The 15,110-nt window shown below is 40.7% G+C and overlaps 1 protein-coding gene across 1 annotated transcript in view; it reads right to left on the reverse strand.

Moving 5' to 3' along the window:
* The window catches only part of LOC122661552, a 124,448-nt gene that overhangs the window by 53,548 nt on the left and 55,790 nt on the right, over window positions 1–15,110 (reverse strand). Inside the window, exons 6-8 of the mRNA XM_043856975.1 lie at window positions 9,019–9,126; window positions 3,391–3,521; window positions 3,157–3,289 (exon numbers count right to left, since the gene is read on the reverse strand). Coding sequence (XP_043712910.1) covers window positions 3,157–3,289; window positions 3,391–3,521; window positions 9,019–9,126 — 372 coding nt within the window. The remainder of the gene's footprint in view (window positions 1–3,156; window positions 3,290–3,390; window positions 3,522–9,018; window positions 9,127–15,110) is intronic.

The following is a 15,110-nucleotide window of genomic DNA, read 5'->3' on the forward strand; positions in this document are numbered from 1 at the left end:
ACTAAAACGAGGAACCAACTTCTGTAAACTCTGCAAAGACGGATGGCCCAACCGACAGTAAACTTGGTGTGGAGACAAAACACTGGAATAAGCAACTGAAGGAGTCTTCAAGATGATACAACCCCCCTTGCTCACATCCCCTACCAAACATCTTCGTTATAAGATCCTGAAAAACACAGGAATCAGGATAAAAGGTCACTGAACAATTGTAGGCTTTAGTAATTTTACTAACAGAAAGCAGGTTACAAGGGAAGTCAGGTAAACAGAGAACAAAAGACAAGGAAAAGGACTTAGTTGGGTTGACAGTACCCGTGCCAGTGACTTTGGCAAGGGAACCATCAGCCAATGTAACACTAGACTCTGAAGACCGAAAGGAAGAAAAATTACCTAACACACTAGACATATGATCAGAAGCACCTGAATCAATGATCCGAGGATGAGAAGTGGAGAAACACGCAGTGGCATTACTTGTCTAGGCAAAAGTAGCTGTGGAGGAAGATGTAGAAGGCCGAGAAATCTAAAACTATGTGAACTGAGCATAATCCTCATTAGATAACCTTACCAACTTACCCTCAGAAGGTGTAGCAGGAGACTCGGTACTAGCTGCTGAATTAGCATACTACTGTTGCGGTGGCTTCCCATGAAGTTTCCAACAAAAGCGTTGGATGTGTCCTGGTCGACCACAGTGATTACAAGTCTTCACAGAACCAGAATTTTCACCACCATTACCACTACCACTGCCTCTTCCACCTCCACAGCCAGCTATACCACCACCACGGCCCTCATTACGTCCACCATTACCTCTCCCTTGAGTAGAAGCAACAAGGGCAAAGCTCTCACCAAGAGCAGTTGCTGATTCATGGGAAGTATCACGAGAAACACGAAGAACGCGAGAAAAAGTTTCTGCAAGTGAGGCAATTTTATCTCCTCCAAGAATAATGGAGCGGACTGAGTCATATTCCTGGCCCAATCCTCCCAAAAATCCCATGACCGCAAGTTGTTCACGTTGATCTTGCATCTGTTTCACATCCGAACTAATGGGCAGCAATGCATTTAACTCTTCAAGCATTCATTTATAATCGGCAAAATATTGGGTCAACGGATGTCCCTTCCTATTAGCACGATAGAACTCTTGTGACAGCTCATATATACGAGATAGATTTTTCTGTCCAGAATACAAAACATGTAAGTAATCCCATAACTCCTTCACAGTATCTATGTGAGCCACTAAGTCAACATTCTGTGAATCCATACTATTCATCATCTGTCCCAAAATGCGTGCATCTACAATTTCCCGAGCTTCATCATCCTTTGGTTTAGCCTTTGTAAGACGTTTCTGTTGGCCACGACCAGTCAAAACAACCCACACAATTTTCTTCCATTGCTAGAAATTACTTACCCCTTCCAATCTCTTCTCTGTAATAGATTTGGAAGAGCCCGAAACAACCTTAGAGATAACACCTTTAGAATCTTCAATTGGGTCACCCATCTCGATCAAGCAAACCGATGCAGAAATTCACCAACAACTAATAAAAACGGAGCAAAAGTGATGAAGCAGCAAGCAAACACGATCACCAACAGCCAACGAAAAATTCAGAGATCGATTTTAGAACAAAAATCGATGCAATCTCAATATCCAGCAAGGATCGATTCAGGGAAAACCTTACAAAGAACCTTCAAACCACCAAAAAGAAGAACTGAAATCGAAAAATAATCACCTCCCAAAACCCTGAATCGATATCAAGCAATCACCACAAAATCGAGACTAGGTTCCTTTATATAATCATGAACCAGTCTCAGCAAACTCAACCAAAACGCAGCATAGGGTGCTGCAACCCCTTCAAATTGTCGTCACGAAAAACCTTCAAACGTGAAGCCTTCAAAACCACAACACTGTCTTGATCAATTTGAGAGTAATTGAGTACGTCCTAGGATGTAGAATCGACTCTTAAGATCCTAGCTCTGAAACCATGTAAATAAAATCAGATTTAATGGAGAAGATGGTGAGGAAGATGAAGAAGAAGAGAAGTGGTTGTAATCCTTTGGGGAGAACTATTGAATCAAATTGTTCTCCCCTCTTCACCAATATTATTAATAATAGGGTAGAGCTAACACACAAGAGAAATTCCCAAACTGCCCCTGACTAACAACTCTCATCTCTAGTTACTGTTCATGCGAACAGTGTACGGTGCTGGTGCTGTTCACGACACTGTTCACGTGAATAGTGTACGGTGCTGTTCACCACACTGTTTTCGTGAACAGTACCCAAAGCACATTAACAGAATTGCTTAATAAGTTTCACTAGGAGGGCTGCCTGTTGGATTTTGAGGTACCTTAAAGGTGCTCCAGGGAATATAGGCCAAATGATCAAATTGATTTCATTGGATTTTCTATTGCACAGTAGGCTGGTGCTGCAGGTGATAGGAAATCTACCACAAGTTATTGTATTGAGGCTGAGTATAGATCTATGGCTCATACAGCAGTTGATTTATTGTGGTTAAGATCTCTCCTTTAGGAGTGTTGATTTCCAATTACTAAACTAATAAATATGTTTTGTGATAATCAAGCTGCCATCTACATTGCCAACAATCCTATATGTCATGAGTGGACCAAACACATCAAGGTGAACTGTCATTTTGTGCGTGGTGCAGAAATTAGGAAACTTATCGCTTCTACATTTATTTCTTCTGTTAATCACCTTGGTGATATGTTTACTAGGCCTTTGTTTCGTCCTACCTTTCTTGAGGGCTCCTCCAGGCTGGGCATGGGTGTTGTATATGCTCCAGCTTGAGGGGGAGTGTCGAGATTCTTATGTTGCTCCTACCGCAAGGGGTAGTTTTGGTATCTATTTGATTTTCTCTTTATTATGTGTAATGGTTTATGGTCAGGGGTATATTTGTAATAATTATATTTATTTATTATTAAATAAATTTATGGTCGGGTATATTTGCGTCAAGTCCCTTTATTTATTACAAATACACACTACAGCTCTCAGTTAGGTCATTCACTCTAACCGAGAGCCAGTTCCTTCTTATTGGTTCGATCTCTCTCCCCTTCTTCTTCTTCTTCTTTCATTTCTCATCCTTCTCATCTCCTATTCTGGTTCTGTTATTTGTTTTGTTATTGCTACAAAGGTAAAAAGTCCACTGCACTTACTGGAGAACAAAGAAGCTGGTGTACGACAATCTCCGGACCTGCATAGTAAATCACTGCTAGTAATTGCTGAGCATGTAACAATGCTACTGTTTCCTCACTTCCAAGCACAGCCTTTGGAAGTTTTTCAACAAGCCTGTTGCAGAAAATAACTTAAAAAGTCAACTCTTCTGTAAGGCAAAGTGCTTATGTTAAAGCTCAACAATAAGTCAATTTCCAGATCCAGGAAACACAAACCTGCCAAACATTTCAGCAACCTCACTCTCCATAAGATCTTTTTCACCTGAAATGAATAAGAATTCAAGGAATTCCTGCGCAGCAATGGACACCTCCTCCGAATCATCACAAACCAAAACACATAAGCACTCCTACAAGAACAATAGACAGGTCAGATATCAACAATAAACCTACTGACAGTAAAAATGAATATTGTGCTGAAGATGCTAAGCACTAGATGAAATATATTACTTAAATTTAATCTATAGTCCAGATCAGACTAATAAGTTTAGACTAGTATAACACCAAAATTTACAGGTTCTAGCCCTACAACCTTGTCAAGCATGAGTAGAGATACAATCCCTAGCACAAAAAGACCGATGACAAAGAAAAAAATTTTAAACCATTGAGACGATATCATGAGATGATGAACATATTCCAGGTTGCAAGAAAAAAATTCAAACCTCAATTAATATTTTCCTTTTTCAAACACCTCAGCTTTGTCTTCATCCCAAAAAGCTTGGAAGTGCCTAACTTTCTTTCCTTCAAAGTTGTTAAGGTGACTAGATGACCCAAGGCGTTGGAGAGGGTCTGGATGCCTAAGCGACCCAAGAAGGTGGCAAGGGGCACCTAGTATGCTTCCCTCTAACCACCCCCCCCCCCCCTTTACCAAAACCTTATGCTTCCGAATACCTAGCCAGCACAAGCTAATTCCACAGAGAGCTGTGATAGTCACCATGAAGCTTTATGGTATGCCCAACCTAATTGACAGCAAAAGACATCATCACAGAGACTCAGAGGCCCATGACAATTCATAGGATATGCAGATTAGTTGGTTCTCTAATAAAATATTGAGCGAGCTCAAAAAGAATATTGATAGACATCCCACGTGAAGCATAAACTGAAGATTTCCCAGCCTTGATGCTTTTATCTGATGCAGGAGCATCCAACAGACAAATTATTGGTCTTGGTTTGTCATGGGCTGTAACATAGTTGTCAAGGCGTTGGAGGGGGCCTAGACGCAAGGCGATACTAAAGAGGCATCCAAGGCGTCACCTAGGAAATGCCTGGACAACTATGGCTGGAACATAGAAGCAGACTGGGTACCTTTTTCATCTGGTTAAATTCATTGAGTCCAAATAGAAACAGTCGAAAGAGTTTTGATAACTTCACTTTTCCCTTTCTTTTAGGTTTCTTTATGGATCTATACGAGGAAAACATGGATAAGTTCCATCTTATCAAGTTGCTAAAATATAACAGTTATTTAATGGATGTAGGATTTCTTTCGAGTTAAATAAAAACTTGCTTTTGGTGGGGCTAGTCTTCAAGTAGGCTATAAACAGATAATTCTCAAAATGACTTGTTATGGGGTGGAATGAATTATGGATTGATATTTGAGAGCTTTCTTCGCATTTTTGGGGGGGATAAATAGCATTTTACTGGAAGAGAATCAAGATAGTGTACAACAACAAGAAAGGAGCAACTCCCGATGTATCCAAGCAGACAACATGGGCAGGAAAGCCAGAAGCAATACCAGAGATTCAGTTACTCGGAAAAAAAAATAAATCTTCCCCCACCATCAAATGAGGTCTTTCAACACCTTGCCTAGCTAACTCATTCACCAAAAGTTGGCAGATCTTAGTCTCAATACGTGAAGCATAAAAAATTATCCATTGAGGCTAAAAAATAGTGCAAGATAGGTAAGTTGAAAAAAACTCGATTTTTTTTTTTTTTCCACAAATCTTTGTTTTTAATTCTGTTATTTGCTATGTTTGAGTAGATTTAGGTAAAACAAACTAAAACATTGCATCAATTTGTTGATAGATTTCTGAAATTTCTCAAAAGTTTGAAAAGTGTTCTACCTGAAAAAAAAATTTTGAATTTCTAACAAAAAGCAATTTGTGACAAGATCAGAATATGGAACTACCAATCAAGAAGAAGAAGAGAGAGAATGGGAGGCTGCTAGAAAGGCTAACAACCGATAGTCATAGTTCGAGAACTAGGTTTCGGCACTGGTTTCGCCCAGCCAAAAAACCGAGTTGGACCGAGATCTCAGCGAGTTGGTGCTGTTTTTTTTTTTTTGGAACTCAGGTGATGGTTTCGATGGGTTTTTGACCTAGGTTGGTCATGAAAGTTGGTATATAGCCTATTTTGGGCCATTTAAATACAATGGCACTATCAGATTTTGAAAAATCAAAGTCCAAATAGGAGTTTGACTTAGTGGAACACCAGGGCAGACACTTACTTATGCCAGAAACCAGGACAGGCACTTTTTTTTTGGATGAATAAATATATATTACCAAACCCCAGGAGGGGGCAGGAAAAGAGGGGAGGGGATATACAAGGGAGAGAGGGGGGGAGAAACAACAAGCCAACCTACGCAGAGGTGGAGGGAAATAAAATAGATAGATCCAGGCCCTAGGAGGCAGCGATATGCCTGCTCCTAGGGGAGTCCAGAACCGGACGATGGCGGGTGCAACTAAGTTTGGAAGAGACTTCAAAGGAGATGGCTTTCCAAATCAGGTCATAAGATCGAAAGTTGGAAGTCCATCTCCTAAGGTTCCGCTCCATCCAAATGTGGTAGATAGCAGCTCCAAAAACCAGCTTTCCAATTGTGTAGCATATCGATGACCCAGAGAAGGACATGTCCTTCCAAAGCCATTCTCGCTCAAAGGGAATAGGTTTCCTAGTACGGGGCCAGATCGAGGAGAGTGCCTTTTTCCAGCTGTTAGAGTGTAAAAGGGCAAGCAAAGAAGAGGCGGGGGGTGTCCTCAAAACCATTCCAACAAAGGGAGCAAGCAGGGGGGACAGGGATGTGTCAGTGTAACAAGAAGGCTTGGGTTGGGAGGCAAAGGCGAAGAGATCTCCAGGCTGTGAAATTGTGGCGAGGGATATGGCCTTTGAACCAGATGAGGTTGTGCCAAGGAACGGTGGGAGCAGGGTCTCGAACAAAGTTCCAGGCAAAGCTAGTGCTAAAAAGGCCATTAGGGGAAGGCAACCAAAGGGTCTTGTCCGTAAGGGGGGGGGAGGGGGGAGAGCAGGCCAAATCCGAGAGACAATGGAGGGATTAAGGAGAGGGGGGGACCAGGGACCAGGAACCAGAGGAAATGAGGGAGGAGAGGGAGGCATCTTTTGGGAGACCAGAAGAGTAAATCATTCTGGGGGCCTAGGACACAATAAAGAACTCTAAGAGGGTGCCAAAGGTCAAGCCAGAGGGAAGTAGAGGTTCCATCAACGATAGAGGATGAGATACCTCGAAGGGCAAGGCGACGAAGGGCAAGGATCTTACGCCAGATCCAGGAGGAGTCGAAAGGGATGGCAATAATCCAGATGGAGTCAGACTTGAGAAGGTGAGAGTAGACCCAGTTGACCTAGATGGAATCATGACGGGAGGAGATTTTCCAGATAAGCTTAAGAATGCCTGCGATGTTGGAGTCTTAGATACGCCGGATCCCCAGACCTCCCTCCGATTGGGGAGACAGGTAGACTTCCAGCTAACAGGATGGAGGAATCTAGATGAGTCAATCCCTTTCCAGAGGAAAGCACAGAAGAGGCACTCCATTGCCTAGATGGTGGCTTTGGGTAATCCGAAAATCCCGCTCCAATAGATGTAGGAAGCTTGGAGGACAGAACAGATGCAAACAAGGCAACCAGCATCGTAAAGAAGTTTACTTTTCCATAACTAGAGACGCTTGCGGATGTTGTCCAACATAGGAGCACAATGATGATTGGAAAGCCTGGCAGGGATAAGAAGAAAACCAAGGTATTTAACTGGGAGAGAGCCAATGGAGAATCCAGTCAAACGTAGTAGAGAGCCTGTAATGGAATCGGGAATGCCTGAAAGGAAGATTTTGGATTTAATGAGATTAATAAGGAGACCTGAGAGAGTCTCGAAGAAGTGGAGGGAATCCATGATAGCGGAGATGGAAGAGTGAGAGGCTTTAGAGAAGATCATCAGGTCATCTGCAAAAGCCAGGTGGGTAAGGTTGATGTGCTTGCATTTAGGAATAGGAGAGATGAGATGAAGATCCGTCTTGGATTGAAGACTTCGAGAGAGAACTTCCAGAGCAAGGGAGAACAGGAAGGGAGAGAGGGGGCAGCCTTGGCGAATGCCCACTTTGGAATGGAAGAACCTAGCCGGAGAGCCGTTGACCAGAACGGAGAAGGAGGGGGAGAACATGAAGGAGGACAGGCACTTATTTATGCCATAATATCATTGAAGTAAATGCTTTATTACTTAAGATATTATTCATAAATAAGCAAATACCCCCCTATTTGAATCCAATAAAAATAGTTAAAAAATCAATTTCCAAAAGAATAAAAAGACACCCCCCCCCAGTTCAAGAACAAAAAATCAACTCCTTTAATTATGCATGCCAAATTCGCTTTCAAAGTTTGACCCTTGATTGCAAGCAGCATCAAAATTTTTTCAAAAAAAAAAATTCATATCTTGTTCTTCTACTCCTCGCTTAATAAGAACGTCAATTTCCTACTTGATTTAGGACTAGCCTCATCATTCAGGTGGGATCTTAAATACTAATTAAATCAGGATTCTCTCTCTCCCTTCTCTTAGATAGATTACAAAGCCTATTCCACAGTCCAAGAAAAAATGGGATTTCAGCCCAAGAGTCTTCATAGGACTAGCATTCCTGCTCATGGTTTGACTAGAATTCTTTGCTACTTGAGTTTCATTGTATTGGGTCCATTACTTACCGGCTAATTTGGGTTTTGACACCGGCCTGACTCAGCTTTTTTCCACTGTATCCCCATTAGATGGGATAAGGATTATTGATGTTGAATTAGCATTGTTTCTGGGTGTATGCATCTTTTGAAACAACAAAAAGAAATCACATACTTCACCAGTGTACAGTTAAACATATAAATATTGATGAAATCCATAATGAGTTCTATATCAGAATATAAATAAGATAGTTTTTATGTATTAGGTTTATGTCTTGAGAAAAGGAAAGAGAAAGGTTTCACAATTGAAATAAGATAACCTGTCGTGGAATTCAGACTATGGTCTTTATATAGGGAAGAATCAGTAGATTTATAGAGACAGGATTAGGATCTTAACTGGGTTCTCTTCCCGTCAATGTTCAAAACATCATGCAATCTCAATCTGGATCTCCCGATCTGAATCGGAGAGTGAGATCAAAAGGGATCCAATATTGCAGTACAAACGATTAGCCAACCACTATCAATATCAAATGTTTGCACATTGAATAAATCAATCCATCTGGGAATAGATTAGTGTTGGCCAGGACTGATCCCCAACCTCATCCCTGGTTTTCACGCTGAAGGCAAAAGTGTACATCAAATTAACAAATTTAAGGACTAGAAAAATCAATTAATTAGTTTCCAGCAGCCAAAACACAGAAATTTGAACAAGAACTCAAGAGTCGCAGCAAGGTCCATATACAAGGACAAATAAGAAACTGAATTTGGAACAATAAAACCAATAAATGAAATGTATATGGGTAAATCATTCTATACGAGATACCATTAAGACAACAGGATACAAGGACTTCCAATTAGTGTGAACCCAAAATTGGTGCCAGGGTATTGTATCATGTCAATACATGTGACTTAAGGCAGTAATAAATACCGAAACAATATGCTGAATTGTATCAAGTTTTCCTGGCTCACCATAAGCATCAATCTACTCTTCTTGAGTGTGTAACAGCATTTTGACAAGAGTCCTCGTATAGCATCTAGAAGTCCTTGCCGCACTTTTTTTGAAGGATGACCAACAAGCTGACAACAAACCAATTGTTTAGCACTTCAATAGGGAACTAACAATAGCTAGACTGTAACATAAGCAAGAACCTTAAGGTAAGTGTTGTAGCATGGGTATAATGGTAGAATTGTCCTAAGGGTAGTACTGTACTTGTACCTATTCTATTCTATTATAAATAAAGCCTAAGCCTCTGTCAATTGACAAGCCATCATTCCCCAAATCACAACATAGTATCAGAGCCAGGGTCCACCTTGGAATCCAAACCACTGCGCAACTCCTATAGTCCTATCATCAGCCTCTCTCTCTCTCTCTCTCTCTCTCTCTCTCTCTCTCTCTCAGTTTTCTCTCCCATCGAACAGAGAGCGAGACCCATCCCTCGGTGGTAGAGTTTCTTCCCACTGAGGGTCCTGCCCTTTGCTGATCCCTCCTACCTTTCTTACATATGGTTTGAGGGGTCCGATATTTGGTCGTTTGTTGTTCGTGGAGAAGATTTGATGCTGCAGTACTTTTTTTTTCAGGCTATCCGAGTTTGTTCAGGTTGCTGTCCTTACTGTAGCATGTGTTAGAAGTTCTCCTTCAAATCTTCTCTTTTAAAGTTTTGTTGATTTGAGATCAGCAGCCATGTCTGACATCACAACCGCATCCATTGGAACTTATGGAATGAGTCATAGTGACTTTCCTTCATTCCCTGTTAGCTCTATCAACTGATCAAGTTGGATGGGAGCAATTACTTGATGTGGTCTCGATCCTGCTTTTTGTCTATCGACTCTTGTGGTTTTTCTGAGTACTTAACAGATGAATCTGGGAAGCCTACTGCTGCTGGTCCTTTGAGAAAGCGAAGTTCTAATAATTCTCTGGTAATGTCCTTTCTTATCAATTCAATGCAACCTAATATTGCAAGGGGTTACCTATTATTGGATACCGCTGCAAAAATTTGGAAGGCTACCAAAGACACATACTCTCAAGTTAGGAATGATGCCTAGGTTTATGAACTGAGAAAGAAAATACATGAAACCAAACAGAAAGAAATGTCTTTATCTCAATATTACTCTGAGTTATGTGGTACATACTTATCAAGGCATCCAGGCTCCTTGGTCTCCTTGAGCGCCATGGACCGCTAGTCGGGCACCTTGCCGCCTTGATTTTAGACCCTCTCCACCGCCATGGTCACCTTGCCCCCTTGATAACTAGGATGTGGTATATAGCAGGAGTTGGATTTCTATGAAGACTTTCAAGTCACTTGTTCTACATATGCTACTAGATTCAAGAAGCACAAAGACAAACTTCGTGTTTATGATTTCTGTTGGAATATGTAATCCAGAGTAACCCCCCCCCCCGGGTCTTTTTGGGGTAGTTTTATTCTTCTTATGTTATTAAGTGTAAGTGGGCTGTGTGGGTTTTAGTCCCACATCGCCTAGTTTAGTCTCTTTGTAATTTCCCCTCTATTATAAATAGAGGGGCTTACCTATCAATGAATACAACACATTATTTTCTCCCATTCTCTCTTTGTAACCCACGATTCTACCAACATGGTATTAGAGCTGGTCTAATCTCGGTTAGAAAAAGAGGAAAAACCCTACTCCATCTCTCCAATCGACCTCTCCTTCTCTCTCTCTCTCTCTTGGCCTCTCTTTCTCTGGTTTTCTTCTTCTTCTCCTTGTAAGGGGGCAACACTAATGAGGTAAAATCCTTGACCAAAGATTTAGTTGCTGCCCTCCTCCATTCTATCTACTTTTTTATAGTAAAATACTGCTGGAATCATCTTTGCGATTTGGGGTTTTCCAGAACTTTTTGGAGATCGATTTCCTATTACTATTGAAGGCTGACCTTCCACCATTGGAGCTCCCTATGCACCCTTCTCCAGCCCCTTTCTACCCTATTCCATTATCCTCATTCCCTATTTCCTTTTTCTCCAAGCTTTAATTAATTTCAGCCACCATACCCTAATCGATCTCAACTTGTCAGGGTTTTTCAAAACCCGGACTCCAATCGATTTTGGTGTTTCCTTTTTCAGATGCAGCTGATCTTTTGGGGGTGATTCCCTATTACTACAAGCCCTACTCGACCTAAGTTTAGACCCTTTCTGATGGCTGGATTTGTTTTCACAACAAAAATTCTTTAACCTGCTAATTTGGTTACTTGCCAAAAACCCTGACTTCCAGGTTTCAGTTTTTGCTAATTTTTGGAGGGCTGATTACTCCCACTTCAAGGACAAATCGACCTCAATATTGCACCTATCCAAGTTTTTTGAAGACCCCTACCCCAATCGATCTCTTCTTTTCAGGGTTTTCCAAAACCCTGATAAAAATCGATTTGGGCTAGGGATGTTTGCTGCTGTTCAAGTGCTTTGGAGGTGGTTCTAACATTAAAAGAGAACTCTCCTTCATCAGTTCAAGGCTTGAAGAAGGTCCTTTATGCTGGTGTAGTGCTGTAATGCTGCCCTGCTCTACTTCTACGATTTTTTGGAGTCTCTCCCCTTTAAAGATCAGGTCTCACTCTTACTGGAGATTGATTGTTCACTATGGAGGTTCCATTCTAGCAGCCTTGGTCAGCATCTATTACATGTCTACATCAGCAATTACAGCCCCCTTTCCCTAAATCGATCTCAATTTCAGGGTTTTCTAAAACCTTGACAACAATCGATTTTAGGGTTAGGGTTTTCCTATCAAGCTCATATTTTGAGGAGAGTCTTATACATATCAGAGGAGTATTCAACCTATATTTCAGCATCATTCATCAGTTATTTTTGGAAAAAATTCAGGTTCATTCTTGTGGCTCGATTTTTCCAATTATCAACCTATTTTCCTTGTTCTTATGTGGCTGGCTGCTTCAACTACCTATTGGATCTACTGAGTGATTATCTTATATTTGTTGGTTCTATTGAGCTTTACTACCTACATTGCTGGTTCTATTGATTGGTAAGCATGAGTGCATGACTAGTTGACATGTTACTGTTGCCTTTATGTGGACTATTGTTGCCCTATTATTGAGACTGAGTATCCTACTATTGGAGATCGAATTTCTTTCATTATTGAAGACTCGAATCTACTACCCTGGAGATCAGCTTATTTGGGATTACAACAGTATGTTCCAAGGTTATTGGTTGCAACTACGAGCCTATTCAGTTATGTGAAGCTTTTTTGGTTCATATCCGGATTACTTTGAGAGCTTGATCCTAGCCTTATTCACTAATTCAGATCTGATCCAAGTTTTTTGTTGAAGCTTCTTACATCCATTGCTGTCCAGATATCTTCATCAATTCTATTTAGCATGTGGGAGTTTATATTTTGGAATTTTGCACATTGGTTCTTCCTTATGTGAAGATTGATCAAGTTTTTGAAGAATGGTACCTTCTCCTTCTAAAAATCAGACCTGTTTTTTTATAATTCAGATATGATCATTGGAGATTGGTGTTTTGGAATTAGTTTGATCGATTGAATAAGGTTGAAGATTACTTTGTTGCATTGTTTTTGTCCATGGTTCATTATCCCGCTGCTCTTTTCACTTCACCACCTCCCAAATCATACCTTTGGCATATACCCATAACCACTTTGGACGATAATGGTATTCTCTAATTTGCCATTTCTTCCTTTTCCATTACCCTTAGCACCTCTTGGAAAATTCTGGAATATTATGTTTTTGCCCTATCTCTTACATCATCTCTGTTATGTCCACGTGTACTACACGTGAGGGGGGATTATGTACAGTACACCTGCAGACATTGTTGAAACAGAACTAGCAGGAGCACTTGGTGCAAAACATAGAAGATCAGAGTTTTCACCATTGCCAATGGGTATCTACTTTGTTATTGGGTTGAGTTTGCCGCAAGGGGGAGATTGATGTATTAAAGTATTGAAGATGTTTGGTTATTGCCTGCCTATATGAGGTTCTACAGTTGGGTTGATTTTTTCCGCTGCTTGATCTTTTCTGCTGCTTGATTCATCTGCTTGCTGCCCTAGTTGCTTATCTTCAAGATTATCAGTCAGAGATTCATCACTGGATAGCTGTTAAAGATTGGTGAAAGTTTGCTGCTCAAGTCTGCCCAGATTTTGAAGACCTATTTTTTTCAAGTTCTTGAAGGTTTATTTGGGAGCTGCATTCATCTGTCAAGCTGGATTCTGCTACAACTTCATTTTTTCCTTTTTTTTGTTCAAGTTGGGCATTAGTACCTTGTATGCGCCAACTTGAGGGGGAGTGTTAGCATTATTAGGAGTTATTTTTTCTTTAGTTCAAGTTGGATCTTCTTTCTTTGCTTATTTGTATAATCCAACTTGAGGGGGAGTGTTGGAATATGTAATCCAGAGTACCCCCCGGGTCTTTTTGGGGTAGTTTTATTCTTCTTATGTTATTAAGTGTAAGTGGGCTGTGTGGGTTTTAGTCCCACATTGCCTAGTTTAGTCTCTTTGTATTTTCCCCTCTATTTATAATAGAGGGGCTTACCTATCAATGAATACAACACATTATTTTCTCCCATTCTCTCTTTGTAACCCACGCTTCTACCAACAATTTCTTAGCAAGTCTCGATGTGGAGTACGATCAGATACGTGCCCATATTCTCAGCCATGATCCTTTTCCTTCTCTAGAACAATCATATGCTATGGTTCAGTTAGAAGACACCTTATCAGTGGAAGAACGATCACTAGAACATGTGAAACCACCTTGAGACTGTTATCAGCTCTATATTCAGGCTCTGGATAACAGTCTCGAGGTGGTTTCACATGTTCTAATGATCGTTCTTCCACTAACAAGGAAGCTGTGAAGTGTGATTATTGTGGTAAAGAAAGCCATACCGGTAAACATTGCTGGAAACTCCATGGTCGTCCCACTAATTCTTCTTGCGGTCGTGGTAGGGGTAGATCCTCCAACCAGTCCCATGCACACCATACTGAGACATCTAATGCAGCCCCCATGGGTGCTCCTGTATCACAAGATGAGTTGCAGCTTCTCAGGCGTCTAATGACCAAGTTAGAGCCCTCTTCCTCACCTTCACCATTTGCTGCTTCTGCTACCACTTTGCCAGTCACATCCGACTCCAATTGCTCACTCAAGTATTTCTTTCAGTGGTCATTGCGCTTCAATTGTATCCATCCCTTGGATAATTGACTCAAGGGCCACTGAACATATGGCTGGGACTTCCAATCAATTTTATTCCTACCCTCCAGGTTTAGGTACAAACAGAATTAGGGTTGCCAATGGTACTCTCTCCACTGTCTCTGGAAAGCGCTGCATCCAATGATCTTCTCTGTTATCCTTATCTTCTGTATTACACGTTCCCAATTTCTCTACTAATCTGATTTCCATTAGTAGTCTTATTCGTGATTTAAATCGTAATAACACTTTTTTCCTTCTCACTGTCTTTCGGGACTTGGAAATGGGCAAAACAATTGGCAATGGTAAAGTGCATGGTGGCTTATACTTGCTCGACAATGGTACTCCTTCCACTTCCATCATCAGCACACCGGCTCATCAATCTGATTCCTCCTCTGCTCTGTACGAGTTGCATCTTTGGCATAGACATCTTGGTCATCCTCTTTTTAGTACATTAGTTAAAAGTTTTTCCTAGTTTAGTTCAGTTGTAATCAAAATAGTTTCATTTTTGCTTGTGTTTTTGCCAAGCAAACTCATCATGTCTACCCTATTTTTGATAATAAAAGTTCAACTCCTTTTCATTTAATACATCCAGATGTGTGAGGACCCTGCCTGTTGTGTTTCTATTTCTGGTCATCGTTGATTTGTCACTTTTATTGACCGTCACACTCGCACTGTAATATCCCGGAATTTGAAAACCTAAAGTGTTAAAAAAACAATTTTATTATCTATGCCTAGGGGTATTTTTGTAATTTTACACTTCAGGGTAAATTTACAATTATTCTTTCCTGAAGACCAGTATGTGTAGAATTTAATCTTAGTTGTAACCTAGTACTGGATGACATAATGTGCTTTAGTTCTTCTATTTAAATTGATTTTTGGATTTAATAACCATTTAAATTGTTAGTTTGGT

Source organism: Telopea speciosissima, chromosome 5, assembly GCF_018873765.1.
Source record: "Telopea speciosissima isolate NSW1024214 ecotype Mountain lineage chromosome 5, Tspe_v1, whole genome shotgun sequence".
NCBI classification, from domain to species: domain Eukaryota; kingdom Viridiplantae; phylum Streptophyta; class Magnoliopsida; order Proteales; family Proteaceae; genus Telopea; species Telopea speciosissima.